At 31.6% G+C, this 14163-nt stretch overlaps 3 protein-coding genes across 6 annotated transcripts in view; 2 read left to right on the forward strand and 1 right to left on the reverse strand.

Annotated features, from left to right (window-relative positions):
• Window positions 1–1141, reverse strand: part of LOC117180162 (ATP-dependent DNA/RNA helicase DHX36) — a 39442-nt gene extending 38301 nt beyond the window's left edge. The window contains exons 1-2 of one of the 2 annotated variants that reach the window (XM_033372511.1): window positions 1091–1141; window positions 994–1011 (exon numbers count right to left, since the gene is read on the reverse strand). The gene's annotated coding sequence lies outside the window, so the exon portion shown is untranslated. Of the gene's footprint in view, window positions 1–584; window positions 786–993; window positions 1018–1090 lie in introns of those variants that run through there. The other variant, XM_033372510.1, reaches the window with a different exon arrangement.
• A 4073-nt stretch (window positions 1142–5214) lies between these two features.
• On the forward strand, window positions 5215–9833 carry LOC117180856 (succinate dehydrogenase [ubiquinone] cytochrome b small subunit, mitochondrial). The gene is made up of 4 exons (XM_033373398.1): window positions 5215–5399; window positions 5931–6025; window positions 7487–7701; window positions 9479–9833. Exons 1-4 carry the CDS (start codon window positions 5342–5344, stop codon window positions 9681–9683), a joined length of 573 nt encoding a protein of 190 aa, XP_033229289.1. The 5' UTR covers window positions 5215–5341; the 3' UTR covers window positions 9684–9833.
• Window positions 9834–12597: 2764 nt separating this feature from the next.
• Window positions 12598–14163, forward strand: part of LOC117180855 (probable phosphorylase b kinase regulatory subunit beta) — a 36406-nt gene continuing 34840 nt past the window's right edge. For all 3 annotated transcript variants that reach the window (XM_033373394.1, XM_033373396.1, XM_033373397.1), the window contains exons 1-3: window positions 12598–13086; window positions 13184–13305; window positions 13939–14074. In XM_033373394.1, coding sequence (XP_033229285.1) covers window positions 13046–13086; window positions 13184–13305; window positions 13939–14074 — 299 coding nt within the window. In that variant the 5' untranslated portion in view covers window positions 12598–13045. The remainder of the gene's footprint in view (window positions 13087–13183; window positions 13306–13938; window positions 14075–14163) is intronic.

A 14163-nucleotide genomic window follows, 5' to 3' on the forward strand; every position in this document is an offset into this window, starting at 1 on the left:
ATGTAAGTATACGTATATAAAGGTTAATACAGTTCAGTTTCATAATTTTTGCAGAAAATTATATTTTCCAATGTTTAGGTTCGTTGAGGTTGCCACTCTAAAATTTTACTTTACATGTTTGTTTACAATTTAGTGAAATGAGGTTATATTGAATTTTGAGGTTAGATCTTGTGCCCGATTTTTTTTCTACCCACGTATACCAATTTATTTTGATAGTCATTCGTTATCAGCACCTCAATAAAAGTAAATACACATGGTTTGATCAAAATTGAAGATATGTCCTGTTGAAAAAATTCTTCTGTTATTTTCGGACGAGACAACCCCGAGGAATATAACCCGCGAAAATTATCACATTCCTTGAGGAAAACCGCGAGAATTAATTGTCTGAGTCGCAGTTTTCTTCGAGGAATATTACAATCTTGGCAGACTTCCTTGTACCTAATTAAATAGTAGTGAGTAACAAAATTAAAACAAAGTAAGCTGTAATATTTGAAGATAATAATACTATTGGAAATATGAATGTTTTTAAACTTTATAATGTAATGAACAATTGAAAAGAAAAAATGGCAAATTATTCTACTTACCGATAACACGTTGATTTTAACTATTGATTTGAAATTATATATTAATCGAAATGAATATAAAAATGCATACATATAATAAATAATATGTTTTTATCCAATTGAAAAAACAAACATTTTTTAATTTTCAGTCATAGTTCTCTGAAACCTAATTTCTAGATCACATTTGATATAAAGTCGTTTTTTGAGTTGGTCAAAATGCACCTACAAACAAGATAAATACATTTACATGATATAGATTATTTATTTTAAAATTATACTAAGGCACTTTTATCATCACATAAATTATAAATAAAATTACATGTGACAAAATATATAGTATATTTAAATTAGACTATATGATTTTTAAGCCATACATTTGCCAAAAAATTATCCTTGCAAAAATTATGATTGTAAACTGAAGTTTACTCACCTTATAAACAGGCGTGCGCTAAAATTATAATCATATGATTTATTAAATAGCTAGCAATAAATAATAATAGACTATTGGTCAAAAATTAATACCATACATTTCCAAAAGTTTATTATGATAGCTATTTATATTTCATATCAGACGCCTCTGCCATTCTCTAGAAAAACGGGTTCCTAACCTTACTTACTTCCGGATAGGGTTGTAAAATTTCATGAAACTTTGGTCCAATGAAAAGTTTCATGAAACTTTCAAGGTCTCGTGAAAAGTTTCATGAAACTTTTAAGGTCAAAGGCGGTGGCGAGAAAATTCAAACCGCATATAATAAGAATTGAAAATGAACTCACATTTTCTCAAGTAATCGTTGATTAAATAAGCAATTAAATAATGCAATACGTTTTAAAACATTTGAAAGTTTCAAGTGAAAGTTTCAATGTTACAATAAAATGTTAGATTCCCCCGGCTTTTTTCCTAGGATAAGAAATATTTTGCCTTCAAAATCTGGGAAATGATAGCGAACATGTTAACGGACGTCCCCTCACACTTTTTTTGTGTTTTTTTTTTATTAAATAATTTTTTATATTGCTAACAACGTGCGTGTATATTTCGAGGTTATGTGAGTTACAATTCACCCGAGCGTTACTTCCAAACTACACAATATTTTTAGCCGAAAAATTTGGACTTACAAATAAACATAGTAACTAATCTCCCGGAACTAACCCTGTTTCTAGGCAATCAAAAAAGTTTATTTCATAAATAATTTTCAGATTATCGGAAAGGCAGAGATGAAAAATGACGTAACCTCAAAATAATGCATATGCATAACATTTTTATTTAGCACAATAAATTTGTTTTGTTATTATCCCTCAAAAACAGTCCGGGGACGTTGTTATGATATTTCATAGCATCTCCGAATTCAGTTTTATAATTTTTTTATTTTTGTGGGAAGAAAAGCCGGGGAAACTGTAAGTATCACATGCCCTTGAAGATATAAAAAAAATGCTCATAGAAATTTTAATTACATATTAACATAAGCTTCAGACCTCAAATATTTAAATTATATTGTAATAGTGATAAATATGAGTACTTACTTCACATAATCTCGCATTAGAATTTGGTTCCCATTTGTCGCGTCTACAATTTATTATCCATTTTAAAAGTCTTTTTTTTGTCCTAGTGAAAAACGGTACAATTTATATCCATCTTCGCTTCTATTTTGACAAAACGGAGCGCTGCAGCAGACCATTTTTCTTATATTCTAAGCTTAATTTTAATTATAAACTAGGACATTCTTATCGCATGGTTTCCCGCGAATTTTCTAGGAGCCAGAATGGCGGTTTGACATTCCTGTCTAATATGGTACCCTAATATAAACCATCGCTAGCTACGGCCGTCAGAAGTCGAGTAGGCAATAAGAAGAGAGGAATCTATGTAAACTACTGAATGAATAAAGACTAAAACTAATGTTAATTCAAATCTGATCTGTGTGAAATGGTACTCTAATGGATTTTGCATAAATAGTACTCGAGAGAGCAGACAATAAATCACTGGAATGATTGTGAAATAGACCAATTGTTACGGACAACCCTGCGCAGCCAGAGATAGGTAGCTGCATTCTACATGCTAAAGTTGAGATCACTGTTGTTTATATCAATGGTCCTTTAGCAAGGGGAAATTTGGTCCTAAATTATCGACATATAGCACTGGAAAGTTAGCTACGGCTGACGGAAGTGGACCATGGAATAAAAAGAGAAAACAATTTGAGAAAGTGAAAAAGTTCTTTTCTAAGGATGGTGATTAGTTCTACTCATCTTCTATCTGCTTTCATTAGAAAAAGATGAACTGAACAATAACTAATTGCTATCCTTGAAAAAGGACAGAGGGACTTTCATGATGTCCTCTCTTCTATTCCCTGGTCCACTCCCGAGAGACGCAGTGAGCGGACAGAAATATGCAACCGCCATTTTTATTTCTCGACAGTTTGCGGGAAACAGTACGATAAGCATGTCGTATAGTTTAATTAAAATTATGTTTAGAAAATAAGAAAAATGAGGTGTTGCAGTGCTTCGCTTTGCAAAAATAGAAGTGAGGATGGATTTAAACTTAATTGTTTTCCACTAAGACGAAGAAAAAATCTGTCAATGTGGATCATAAATTGTAGACGTATGATGTGAAATATAAATAGCTATCACAATAAACTCGTGGAAAAGTATTGTATTAATGTTTTACCTATAGTGTATAGTCTATTATCTTTTTATTATTTGTTACTATTTATTTAATAAGTCATATTATTATAATTTTCGCGCGGCCTATTTGTAAACTAAGTAATATTTCGTTTGTAATCATAATTTTTTTAAGAACTACATTTTGGCAAATGTGTGGGTTAAAATATCATATGGTCTAATTTAAATATTCCATATATTGTGTCACATGTAATTTCATTTATAATATATGTTTTAATAATTATGCTTCAGTATAATTTTAAAATAAATAATCTATATCATGTAAATGTATATAATTCGATATCAAGTTAGCGTTTTTAAATTTGGCGGGGAACCAAATTGGCAGCTTGCCCATTAGGTATTTTCCATGGACATAGGAAACACGGGACTAGGCATGCCATTCTAACTTGGCGAGCGGGGTTGAATCTACGGGAGGGGGGAAAATTCCATGAGTGGAGAGAGCAGCTATCTTACGATGTGCCATTTGATTATGCGCACGAGCATTTTAGCCGACAAACTGTGCATGAAAATATGAACATGTGGGCGCTGCCATGTTTGTTGCGGGACATCAAAAGGTGGCGGGCCTCCTCCCTCATTGCATTACCCCCGCAAATGGCATTTGCTTAGTCCCTAGTTTCCTATGTCCATGGTATTACCACTTTAACCATCAGCTACCTTCACTTAGTTAAAATCTGAGGGGGGAAATAAAGATCAAATGCACAGAACAAACCTTTATTTCTGTAATATATTGGTAATTAATAATAATTATTATCTTTTTTTCATTTCATTAAATAGTAATTAAAAAATAAAAACTATTTTTGGAACACACTTATATGGAAAAAATTAGCTTTTACGAAGATATTGGCAAAATGGGCAAAAATAACTGAAACCCATGCAGTTGGTCCCTTGTTTTCCCCTCAGCAATCTACGAAGTGAAGTTGGCTGTTGATTGAAGTGAAAATACCTAATTTGTATTTGATATAGTACCTTAGTAATGTATATTGATGTCCGAAATACTCATTTGCAAAATGTCTCGTTTCCGCCACTACGCCAACTCACTCAGCACGGAAAAATTTTGTTTAACTCTTACAGCTGAGTAGTCGTTCGTGGTAGGGTACTATATTAGACAGGAATATGCATCCGCTATTCTGGTTCCTGGACAGTTCGCGGGAAACTGTGCGGTAAGCATGTCGTATAGTTTAATTAAAATTAAGTTTAGAATATAAGAAAAATGGTCTGCTGCAGTGTTCCGTTTTGTAAAAATAGAAGCGAGCATGGATTTAAACTTTACTGTTTTTCACTAGGGCGAAGAGAAAGACTGTCAATGTGGATCATAAATTGTAGACGCGACAAATGGAAACCGAATTTAAATTCAAGATTATGCGAAGTTATTACTAATATTTATTACTATCACAATATAATTCAACTATAGGGGTATGCAGATTATGTTTTCATGTAATTAAATGGCCTATGAGAATTTTTTTTATATATTAAAGCAAAATGAGATCCAGAAGAAAGTAAGGTTAGGAATCGGTTTTTCTACAGAACGACGTACATTAACCCACGCAAATAAAAAGGACTTATGATGTGAAATATAAATAGCTATCATAATAAACTTTTGAAAAAGAATTGTTTTAATGTTTGACCTATAGTCTATTATTACTTTATTATTTGTTTATATTTATTTATGAAATCATATGATAATAATTTTAGCGCGCGCCTATTTATAAATAGTCGAATTTAAATATTTCATATATTATAGCATATGTAATTGTATTTATAATTTATGTTTTGATAACAATGCTTCAGTATAATTTAAAAATAAATAATCTCTATCATGTAAGTGTATTTATATAATTCGATAGCAATTTCGAATTTAGCGGGGAACCAGAATGGCAGCTCGCATATTCCCATCTAATATAGTACCTTAGTTCGTGGTGATGGGAACGATACATGTGGCAAATGAGTATTTGCGGCCGAATTTCCCCTCGCTGAAGAGCCCTGGTTTATATAAGCCATGGGCTAATTCACTATAGGCATGACAGCGTGAGCTAGCAGACACCAAAACTAAAATAGTTTCAATTTCGAAATAGTTTTCGAAAGCAATTCAAGATAAAACATTCATAGTTATGCTTCTTAGCAAAATGACATCTTTCCACATTTTTGGTAATGCTTCAAAGCTTCTCAGTAAGTATTTTCTCATTTTTCATAAATTTCTTAAAGAACATATTATGTAAGGGTGTTTATGCGTGTGAATTCAGTGCAAATTTTTAAAAAAGAATTTGACATTTCTTTGGTCTTTTTTCTTTAGTGTGTCAGGTTCTTCCTGCTTAACATTTGTTTCTCAAGAATTATTCATTTATTTTTCGTAGTTATAATGCACTGAAATAATCCATCTCAATCGAAAAAATGATAGCGCGTTATTTATTTTCGGGCTGCATATTGTCCGGAAATAATACGATGATTTTTTCAATAGGATGAATAGGGTATAGTACTTTCATTTGCACATAACTGTCGAAAATTATGAGCTTTGACATTTTTTGATAACATGCAAATATAAACGCAACGTTATTGTTAAAATAATTATGTTGGAAATAATTGAGAAAAATGTTGTAAATATCCGTACATAATAATTAGTCGTAGTTATGTTTTACACGTACTGTTTTTCTGTAACATTATGTTATTTCGTTGGAATAATGTTCTTCTTTTGTACTTTAGGACGAAATTTGAGACCAGATGAATATACTAGAGCTGTGTCATATTCAAATAAATTGTCGCAAACTGACAGTCTTTTTCAACGATCTTCAGTACAGGTACGTTATTGCAATCTACAATTTATATCTTGCAGTTTGAATCAGTGAGATTTTCATTATTTCGATTAGTAGTTTAGGCTTTCACTAATAAATTGCTGTGTTTTTTTTCTCATTGAAAATCGCTTAAAATTTTCTCAAAGACTTTAAAAACGTCGTCATTGAATTACATTAATGACATCAAAATCACTGATTTTTAAAAAATTAAATTGGTTTTTATTACATATTCTTATACAGTATATTATTATTATTATTATTATCATATTATCTTTGATTATTATGTATTATGTTTCCATTTCCTTGATGGATTTAATTTACGACATTTAATTTGAAATAATCACTTGATGTGATGATGATTAAGAATACATTGGCCGAAGGAGTCTGCATCACGAGAAATGGACACGAATTGAAACAGTGAGACTTATTTCACTGATTGATTCAGTGTTTTGTCCCTGATTATTCCCCGTAGCCGACTTATGGCTATTTGAAGAATTGCAATTTCACCGATTCACATTTTTTTTATTGAGCGAAATAATATTATGCCCCCCCCCCCCTCCCCATATTCGATTTAGTCGCCCAATGATAGCAACATTAGGGGGGGAGATACCTTTAGAAAGGGTAAAATCAATCAATTTTAATGATTTTTTTTAAGTTGATAAAATAACTAGATTATTTATTAATTTTAACATCTTTTTCTTACGTTGTTAAAATGTAAAAAAACATGTGATTTTTTTTTACAAAATGGCGACCCTGCAGAATATTTCTTCGAGCGTCTGCTTCGAGGCATCGAAAACTGCTGCAGCTGTCAAAATTTTTCCATTTATCTGTTATAAAAAAGGTTTTTTTGTTCGATTACTTGTGTGTAAACGGGAAGGATAAACCTATAAAATAATAAAAAAGTAGAAAATTAAAATTTATATCGGCTGTGTTTAATCGAAGGTCCAAATTTTCGACCATTTTTTCAACAGTTTTTACCCCCAAAAAATTATTTAATAACCTGATATCTTTAAACTTTTAGGTATATCCTTCCGATAGTACCATAAAGAAAAACCTCTGCGAATTTCAGCCTAATCGGTCAATAACTTTTTAAGTTACTGCACGAGCAGGTTTTGAAGAGACAATTTCGAGATAATCACGTTTAAAGATTCGTTACGGTATAACTATTAGTTTCAGTGACTTGCCGATCAATCGGCGATTCCGGATACACTTAATAAACGTAGTAATCAGCCTTGCCAGAATTTATGGGACAAAAAAAAAACAAACCTATTGTGTAAGAAACATTGCTCCGACTACCTGATTAGCGACAATATGCGGACTCTGACATTTTTGACAATATCTCCATAAATATTTAATATTTTTCTTTTTCATTTTTACAGTATATTTCTAAGATATACAGTCCAAATATGAAAGAAAAAAATCGATTTTTTGGAAATGCTAAAGGTATCTCCACCCTTAATTGTCTAGGTGCCGAAAGCTAGTTCAGGCTTGTTAGTTGCTGATTCTTCGATGTCACCAGTTCAATGTCGCATGTCAAGTTCAGGTGGAGATCATGTGCGTCTCTGGCAAATTGAGAGAATAACGTCCGTAGCACTGCCAGTACTCTTGCCTGCCTGTCTCATTCTTGAGAGTCCTGTTCTCGACAGTTTACTCGCCGTGCTTGTTGTTATACACACTCACTGGTAAATATTTTCAAACCTATACAGATTTTATATTATCATACACCCGTTAAGAAGGCTTGCATCAAAAAGTATTGAAAAATTGCATTCATTCATTGCTAGCGTGAAAAATATTCAATACTTCTGGATCCCCTTTTTGTCCTATAACGTCTTGAATCTTTAACTCAACAGTAGAAGTTATCTCTTAAATTGAATGCCTTTCGGTACTCAGCGCCGAAAATATTTTTTTTGAATACTCTTGGATACCGCAAAGCAACCAAGAAATGGAACAAGTTTAATCCTTTTTAATTTCCCACGTTTAGCTACATTTATTTACTGTTTTTTGAATAATAATCAGGTAAACGGCTTTTTAAAACATGGCATCGTTCATTTTAATTATTCCTCCTTCCTGTCACTTTACGTGCCGCTCGTCGCAGTACAATAAAGTGCTATTTTACTGCCGCTCCGCTGGCAGATAAAGTGCGCTTGTTCTGCCTATTTCAGATAAATAATGTTTTGCATGTTTTATCATGATTTTATATTTTTGAATTAATAATGTTTGAACAAAGCGAACAACCCTGGCGGACCGAAGGAACCGGGTGGAGTCTTTACAAAGTACCCGTAAAGACCCCATTGGGTCCCCATTCGGTTCCTTTTTTTTAAAACTCGAAAAAACAGCAAAATCAACTTTTAATTTGTTGAAATTCGGATTCGGAATAATCGCAAGTTTTTTTTTTACAACAGTAAAAAGTTAGTTTTTTCTTAATCAGGTTCGATAAAAATCAAATCAATCCTTTCTTCGACCGTCAATATAAATATGCATATTTTTGAGTTTTTTAAAAAGGAACCGAATGGGGTCCTTACGGGTACTTTATAGAGGCTCCATTCGGTTCCTTCGGTCCGTCAGGGATTTCGCGATAAGGAGATATATTTTTGTGTACAATCCTACTACATTTTGCAAATTTAATGCTTTTGAAGCACGCTCTAATGCTTCAAACACTTGGCGAAAAAGTCGATTCTTCGTGGCTGTATAGAGGTAGAAAAAGAGACCTATTTCAGCTTTGACGGTAGACTAACCGTGAACAAAGTAGTTGAAGCCTGAAAAGGGACTGAGTAAGATTGGTAGAGATTCACTGCTCTGAAGTTGACTAAAGTAAAGTGAATTTTAGATTGGATGCACTCTAATTGCACGAAATCTGCCACTGGAGTCTGATAGGGTCTTGTCGTTGATGCTATTGTTAACAATAAATGTCACGGAAACCATAAGATATTGGGTAAAAATCTATATCAGGTTTTATAATGTGGATATCATACTACATTAAAAAAAGTATAGACAGTACTCAAAAATGGCATTTATTTCTTACATATCTCTTACGGTTTACGAGATATTTGTTGTTAAAAATAATAATGATGATGATAAGGCCCAGGGATGGGTTGTGACGCTTCACTCGTGGTTTTCTACTTATAATACGTATTTTGCGTCGTATAGTACGTTGGAAATTACATGTAGAAAACAATGTCAGGGAATATACGTACTCTTCCATGATACGGCTGTGTCAGGTTCCAGTGGAAAGGTCCTGTGTTCAAGTTTAATAATCGAGGATTTTTTTTACCGGTTCGTTTGTGTTCATCATCAAACTTTTTCGCTAGGAGGACGTAATAAAAAAAATGTGTTGTGTGTGGCAGGTGCGAAACTTTGATTTTGTTTGTTTGTCAAGTTGGCAACACCCACGAAATTAGCATTGTTGTCCACTTGCCTCACAAATAACCATTAATGTAATTTAAATTTGTTGTTTTTTAGGGGTTTAGAAGCGATTGTCGTTGATTACGCGAGGCCCATCGTGGTGGGAACGATTGTTCCAAAAGTTTTACATCTCCTGCTGAATCTTCTGTCAGTGGTTACACTTGCGGGATTGCTTGTTCTCGTGTACAATGGACCCGGGATAGCGAAAACAGTAAAAAATGTATGGGCTATCGGCAAAGAAGAATCAGCTAACAAGAAGTGAATGTGCGTTAATTGAGATGTGTGAAGTGCTGGATTACGGTCTTTGTAATATTTATTATAGAAACTCATGCCAAAAATATAATGTAGAAACAACACTATGCTTCAAATGCTACCAACGAAATAAATGACGGGTCCACTGATTTAATTAATACGCCTAACTGGTGTATATGTAATACCTCTTAATTCGTCACATGACAACACAATTATTATATCGCCGGCAACCTAACTGCTGTTTTCACCATTAATTTATTTGCTCTTTATTATTCAGAGGCTATTATTAAATAATAAGATGGACTCAAAAAAATATTGTTTTCATTATTTATTCGAATAGCTTTTGAAAAATAGCATCCAAATACAGTTACGGTGAATAATTGTTTTGTTTTTCAAATTTATTTTAAAAATCAAGTTGCGCCCCACAAAATTAAACTTTAATTGAGAAAATTTTCACTGTTTTTATTCACTTCCTGGTGCATGTAGAGTGTAAGTTAAGAATCAAAAATTGGTCAAAAAAAGAATACAACTTTCCTAGTGGAGTGACAATTCTGTCCGGTGCTGTAATTTACATAAAAACAGGAAATTTGCTTAGGTGGGGTTTTTCTATAGAAAGCACATAGTTTACATAATGTAAATGAGATGATTTACATGTAAAAAAATAAGGAAAAAATGTTTTTGAGTTAAATGCTTTATCAATGTAGTTATTTAAGGTAGTTGTGCCGAATTGGGACACTACTTAAGGATTGTCTAAAATTTTCAGAATATGTGGAAAATATTGTTATCTAACGATTCATACCCTATTCAGCTGATTCGACCGTTTCAAAAGTCAAATACGATGAATTATGTTTAGTACTTTTTGCGTGGGTATCTCATAACTAACACGGGCAATCAGTACGTTACAAAGTCTATTATGGAAACGAAGCTTACCATTGAGCTTAAAGACTACAGATATAAAGAAAAATATCGTGCGGATTTTATTTTTTAAATTAAGAATTATTGACCGTTTAGTATAAAAGGTATAATGTTGCAAAGAATAATGTTTCAGTTCTTGCGTGACACATGGTGGGGGTAGGCAGTGGCGATGTGGCAACACTGTCACTCAGTATTTCATAGCTAAGTATATACATTATGAACTGGGATTAGAACACAGCTTCATAGAGAATGAGTCTCTATAACTGTCAACACAATTTTTTCCGAGAATGAAAATGTGACGTTGCCACTATCATTGCATTACGAACTGTTACTGTGAATGTGTATATTCGTATATAGGATGTTTCTATGAGTGTACAAACTCAATTAAAATTTTTCACCAATGGTTAGGAGAGAACTTGTCATTTCTTGCATCTATCTGAGCGTAAACTTCTAAATGTTATTGTCGCGTGACAATAAATATTGAAACAGAGTTCTGTAACATTTGGCGACAAATATCTCTATTATTATTTATTTCGAAACTTGGAGCTTTTCGGTCGAATTTTCAAATTAACATTGTGGAAATTTCGTCACTTGTTAATAAAAATGTCTGAAATAAATATATTTTTACATGAACTTACGACATCAATGATTATTTTTAACTTTTTTCAATGTTTAAATTCTCGTTTATGGAAATTAATCATTTGTTTTTAAAGTTATATGTTTTACTCCCGCTTGTACTTTTTTTGAGAACGTTTTAAGACAGCTATACAAAAATTAATATAGTAAATTTGTGTGAACATTATTTATTTTAGTCATATTTAAAAAATATTTTTTAAATATGAATAATTGTAATTGGAAAATCCCGCTAGATCAATTTTAATTAATTTCTTTATTATTAGATATTGTAAATTTTTTACCTGCTGTAAACTACGAACATAGTCACGCAGGGTACATCATTTATCATATTAATTAAGTATTTTACTGTAAAAACTTTTATTCTGCAAAAAATTAAAGAATTACCGCCTTTTACCACAATTATCGATAATTACTGATAAATTTTGATCTTCGCTCAGGGGTGAGCTTCCAATGTCCTCTAACCAGTTGATCCAACCTCTCTCCATTTTCACCGTGTGCAATGAGACAGAGATGTTAGATCGTTTTAAAACAATTGACTGCATCTATTTCTGACCAATGTGTCAGAACGAGAGGAACAATATTTAGTAATCAGACACTTACTTGATATAGATTATTTATTTTCAAATTATACTGAAGCATTGTTATCAAAACATAAATTATAAATAAAATTACATGTGACATAATATATGAAATATTTAAATTAAAATTTATGATTTTTTAACCCACACATTTGCCAAATAGTAGCTGTTGCAAAAATTATGACTGCAAATGAAAGTTTACTCAGTTTATAAATAGGCGTGCGCTAAAATTATTTTCATATGATTTTTAAAATATTAACAAATAATAAAATAATAATAGACTATAGGTCAAACATTAATACAATACTTTTTCAAGAGTTTATTATGATATCTATTTATATTTCACATCATACGTCCTTTTTATTTGCGTGGGTCAATGTGCGACGTTCTGTAGAAAAACGGGTTCCCAATCTTACCTTCTTCTGGATCTCATTTCGCTTTAAAATATAAAAAAAATGCTCATAGGCAATTTAATTACATGTAAACATAATCTTCAGACCCCCTATAATTGAATTATATTGTGATAGTAATAAATATTAGTAATAACTTCGCACAATCTTGAATTTAAATTCGGTTTCCATTTGTCGCGTCTACAATTTATGAACCACATTGACAGTCTTGCTCTTCGCCCTAGTGGAAAACGTTAAAGTTTAAATCCATCAGCAGACCACTTTTCTTATATCATAAACTTAATTTTAATTAAACTATACGACATATAATATAGTACCCTAACCCAGCTACCTCCATCTTTTTTTAACCAGTGACGCTTTTTTAGTTCTTTGAACTTATTACAGGTTCGCCAGTGAGATGGCGCATCTAGAGTGTAACATCTTTGGTCAGTCTATGGCTTCAGGGATGGGAAGTGGCACTCTATATCCCAAATTTGGAATCACTGGATATGAAGGCGCCCTAAGAAAATTATTCTGGAAACTCGGCTTAAATGTCACCTCTGACAAAAATAAACTTAACCTGACTGACAAAAAATGTGATAACTAATTTAGTTTAAAAATGTGAAATGAGTTATTACTGTTGATTTTTTATTATTAATTAAAATTGTTGAAAAGAAATTACTCCATCGTTGGTTTTTGAGGGAATTTTTGTCCCAGAGATCTATAGGGAAGAATTGATTCCAGTGTGTGTTTCAATGCTTCAAAGAAAACAATTTTAAGATAATTTTCTACCAAGTGTATTATTAATTTACTCTGTGAGAAGATTTATTACGATTTTTGACAAATAAATCGATATGGCTGGGTTTGCGTCAAGTTCTCCGGCTCATCCTTTGAGGTTTGTGATTTGGAAGTTTAAAATAATTTGATTTTTAAAAATGGTTGGAATTTTTGAATTTATTTTCAAGTTGCTGGGTTTTTTTTAATTATAATAGTTTCACTGGAAGAAATGTTATGGCTCGTCAAGGAAGTCTTATCGATTTGGATATTGACGTGTTTCTGAAAATTTCCAATTATGAAGATACTGTCAGACAACTTGATATTTACTACGGAATTGGTAAATGATTTTCTTATTTTTCTTTTTATCTATTTATTTTTTTATAAACATACGCACAAAACACTTTACTTATGATTTTCAAGAAATTACTTGTATGACAGTTATATAAAAAAATTATTGGATTTTTGTTTTCATTTAATGATTTTTGTTTACCAAAGTCGTTTTATTTTCAAAAATTTATATCACAGACGTATGACAACTAAAAAAAAACTGTTATGATTTTTGTTTACAGATTATTTGTTTAAAATTTTCAATAACTTAGTAGTGATATTGAGATATATAAACAGAAGAATAAGTTACATTTTTATTTCATTGGCGGTTTTTGCTTTAATTTATTGAGTTTTGATTACAAAAATACTTATTTTTATGTTTCCAAATTTTTTTATAGAGTTTCAACTTCTCTTGATTGAATAATAATAATAATAATAATAATAATAATAATAATAAAATAATAAATCTGTATTTTCTGCAGCAATAACAGTAAACGTAGATAATAATTAATTGTGTAAATAAAAAATAATAAATTATAGTAAATAAAGAGGCTTTTTTGTAAATAAATTATTTTCTGTGATGATAGTTTGAAGTTCTCGATAAAAATGGTATTTAATTCTTTTGAATTATTCTGTTTGTCAGTGAAGCGTCAAATTCTGCAGTATCAAAGCTGCATAACAGGATTGTTTCCTCAAGTCTCGAACGACAAACTTGTGGGAAGTGTGAGGGAAAGTATTTATTGTGCAGCATCTATTTGGAGTTTATATCAAGCATACAGGTTAATATGTAATTACGTATATTCAATTAAATCCATAACGGCTTGTCCATAAACTATTTTATACATTTTTATATTGGGGGGGGGGGGGG

Source organism: Belonocnema kinseyi, chromosome 9, assembly GCF_010883055.1.
Source record: "Belonocnema kinseyi isolate 2016_QV_RU_SX_M_011 chromosome 9, B_treatae_v1, whole genome shotgun sequence".
Classification (NCBI taxonomy): domain Eukaryota; kingdom Metazoa; phylum Arthropoda; class Insecta; order Hymenoptera; family Cynipidae; genus Belonocnema; species Belonocnema kinseyi.

Coding starts and splice junctions, on each gene's coding strand:
- LOC117180856 (XM_033373398.1), top strand. CDS start 5,342: ATGCTTCTTAGCAAAATGACATCTTTCCACATTTTTGGTAATGCTTCA. Junction 6,026..7,486: donor TTCAACGATCTTCAGTACAG/GTACGTTATTGC, acceptor TTAATTGTCTAG/GTGCCGAAAGCTAGTTCAGG. Junction 7,702..9,478: donor GTTGTTATACACACTCACTG/GTAAATATTTTC, acceptor GTTGTTTTTTAG/GGGTTTAGAAGCGATTGTCG.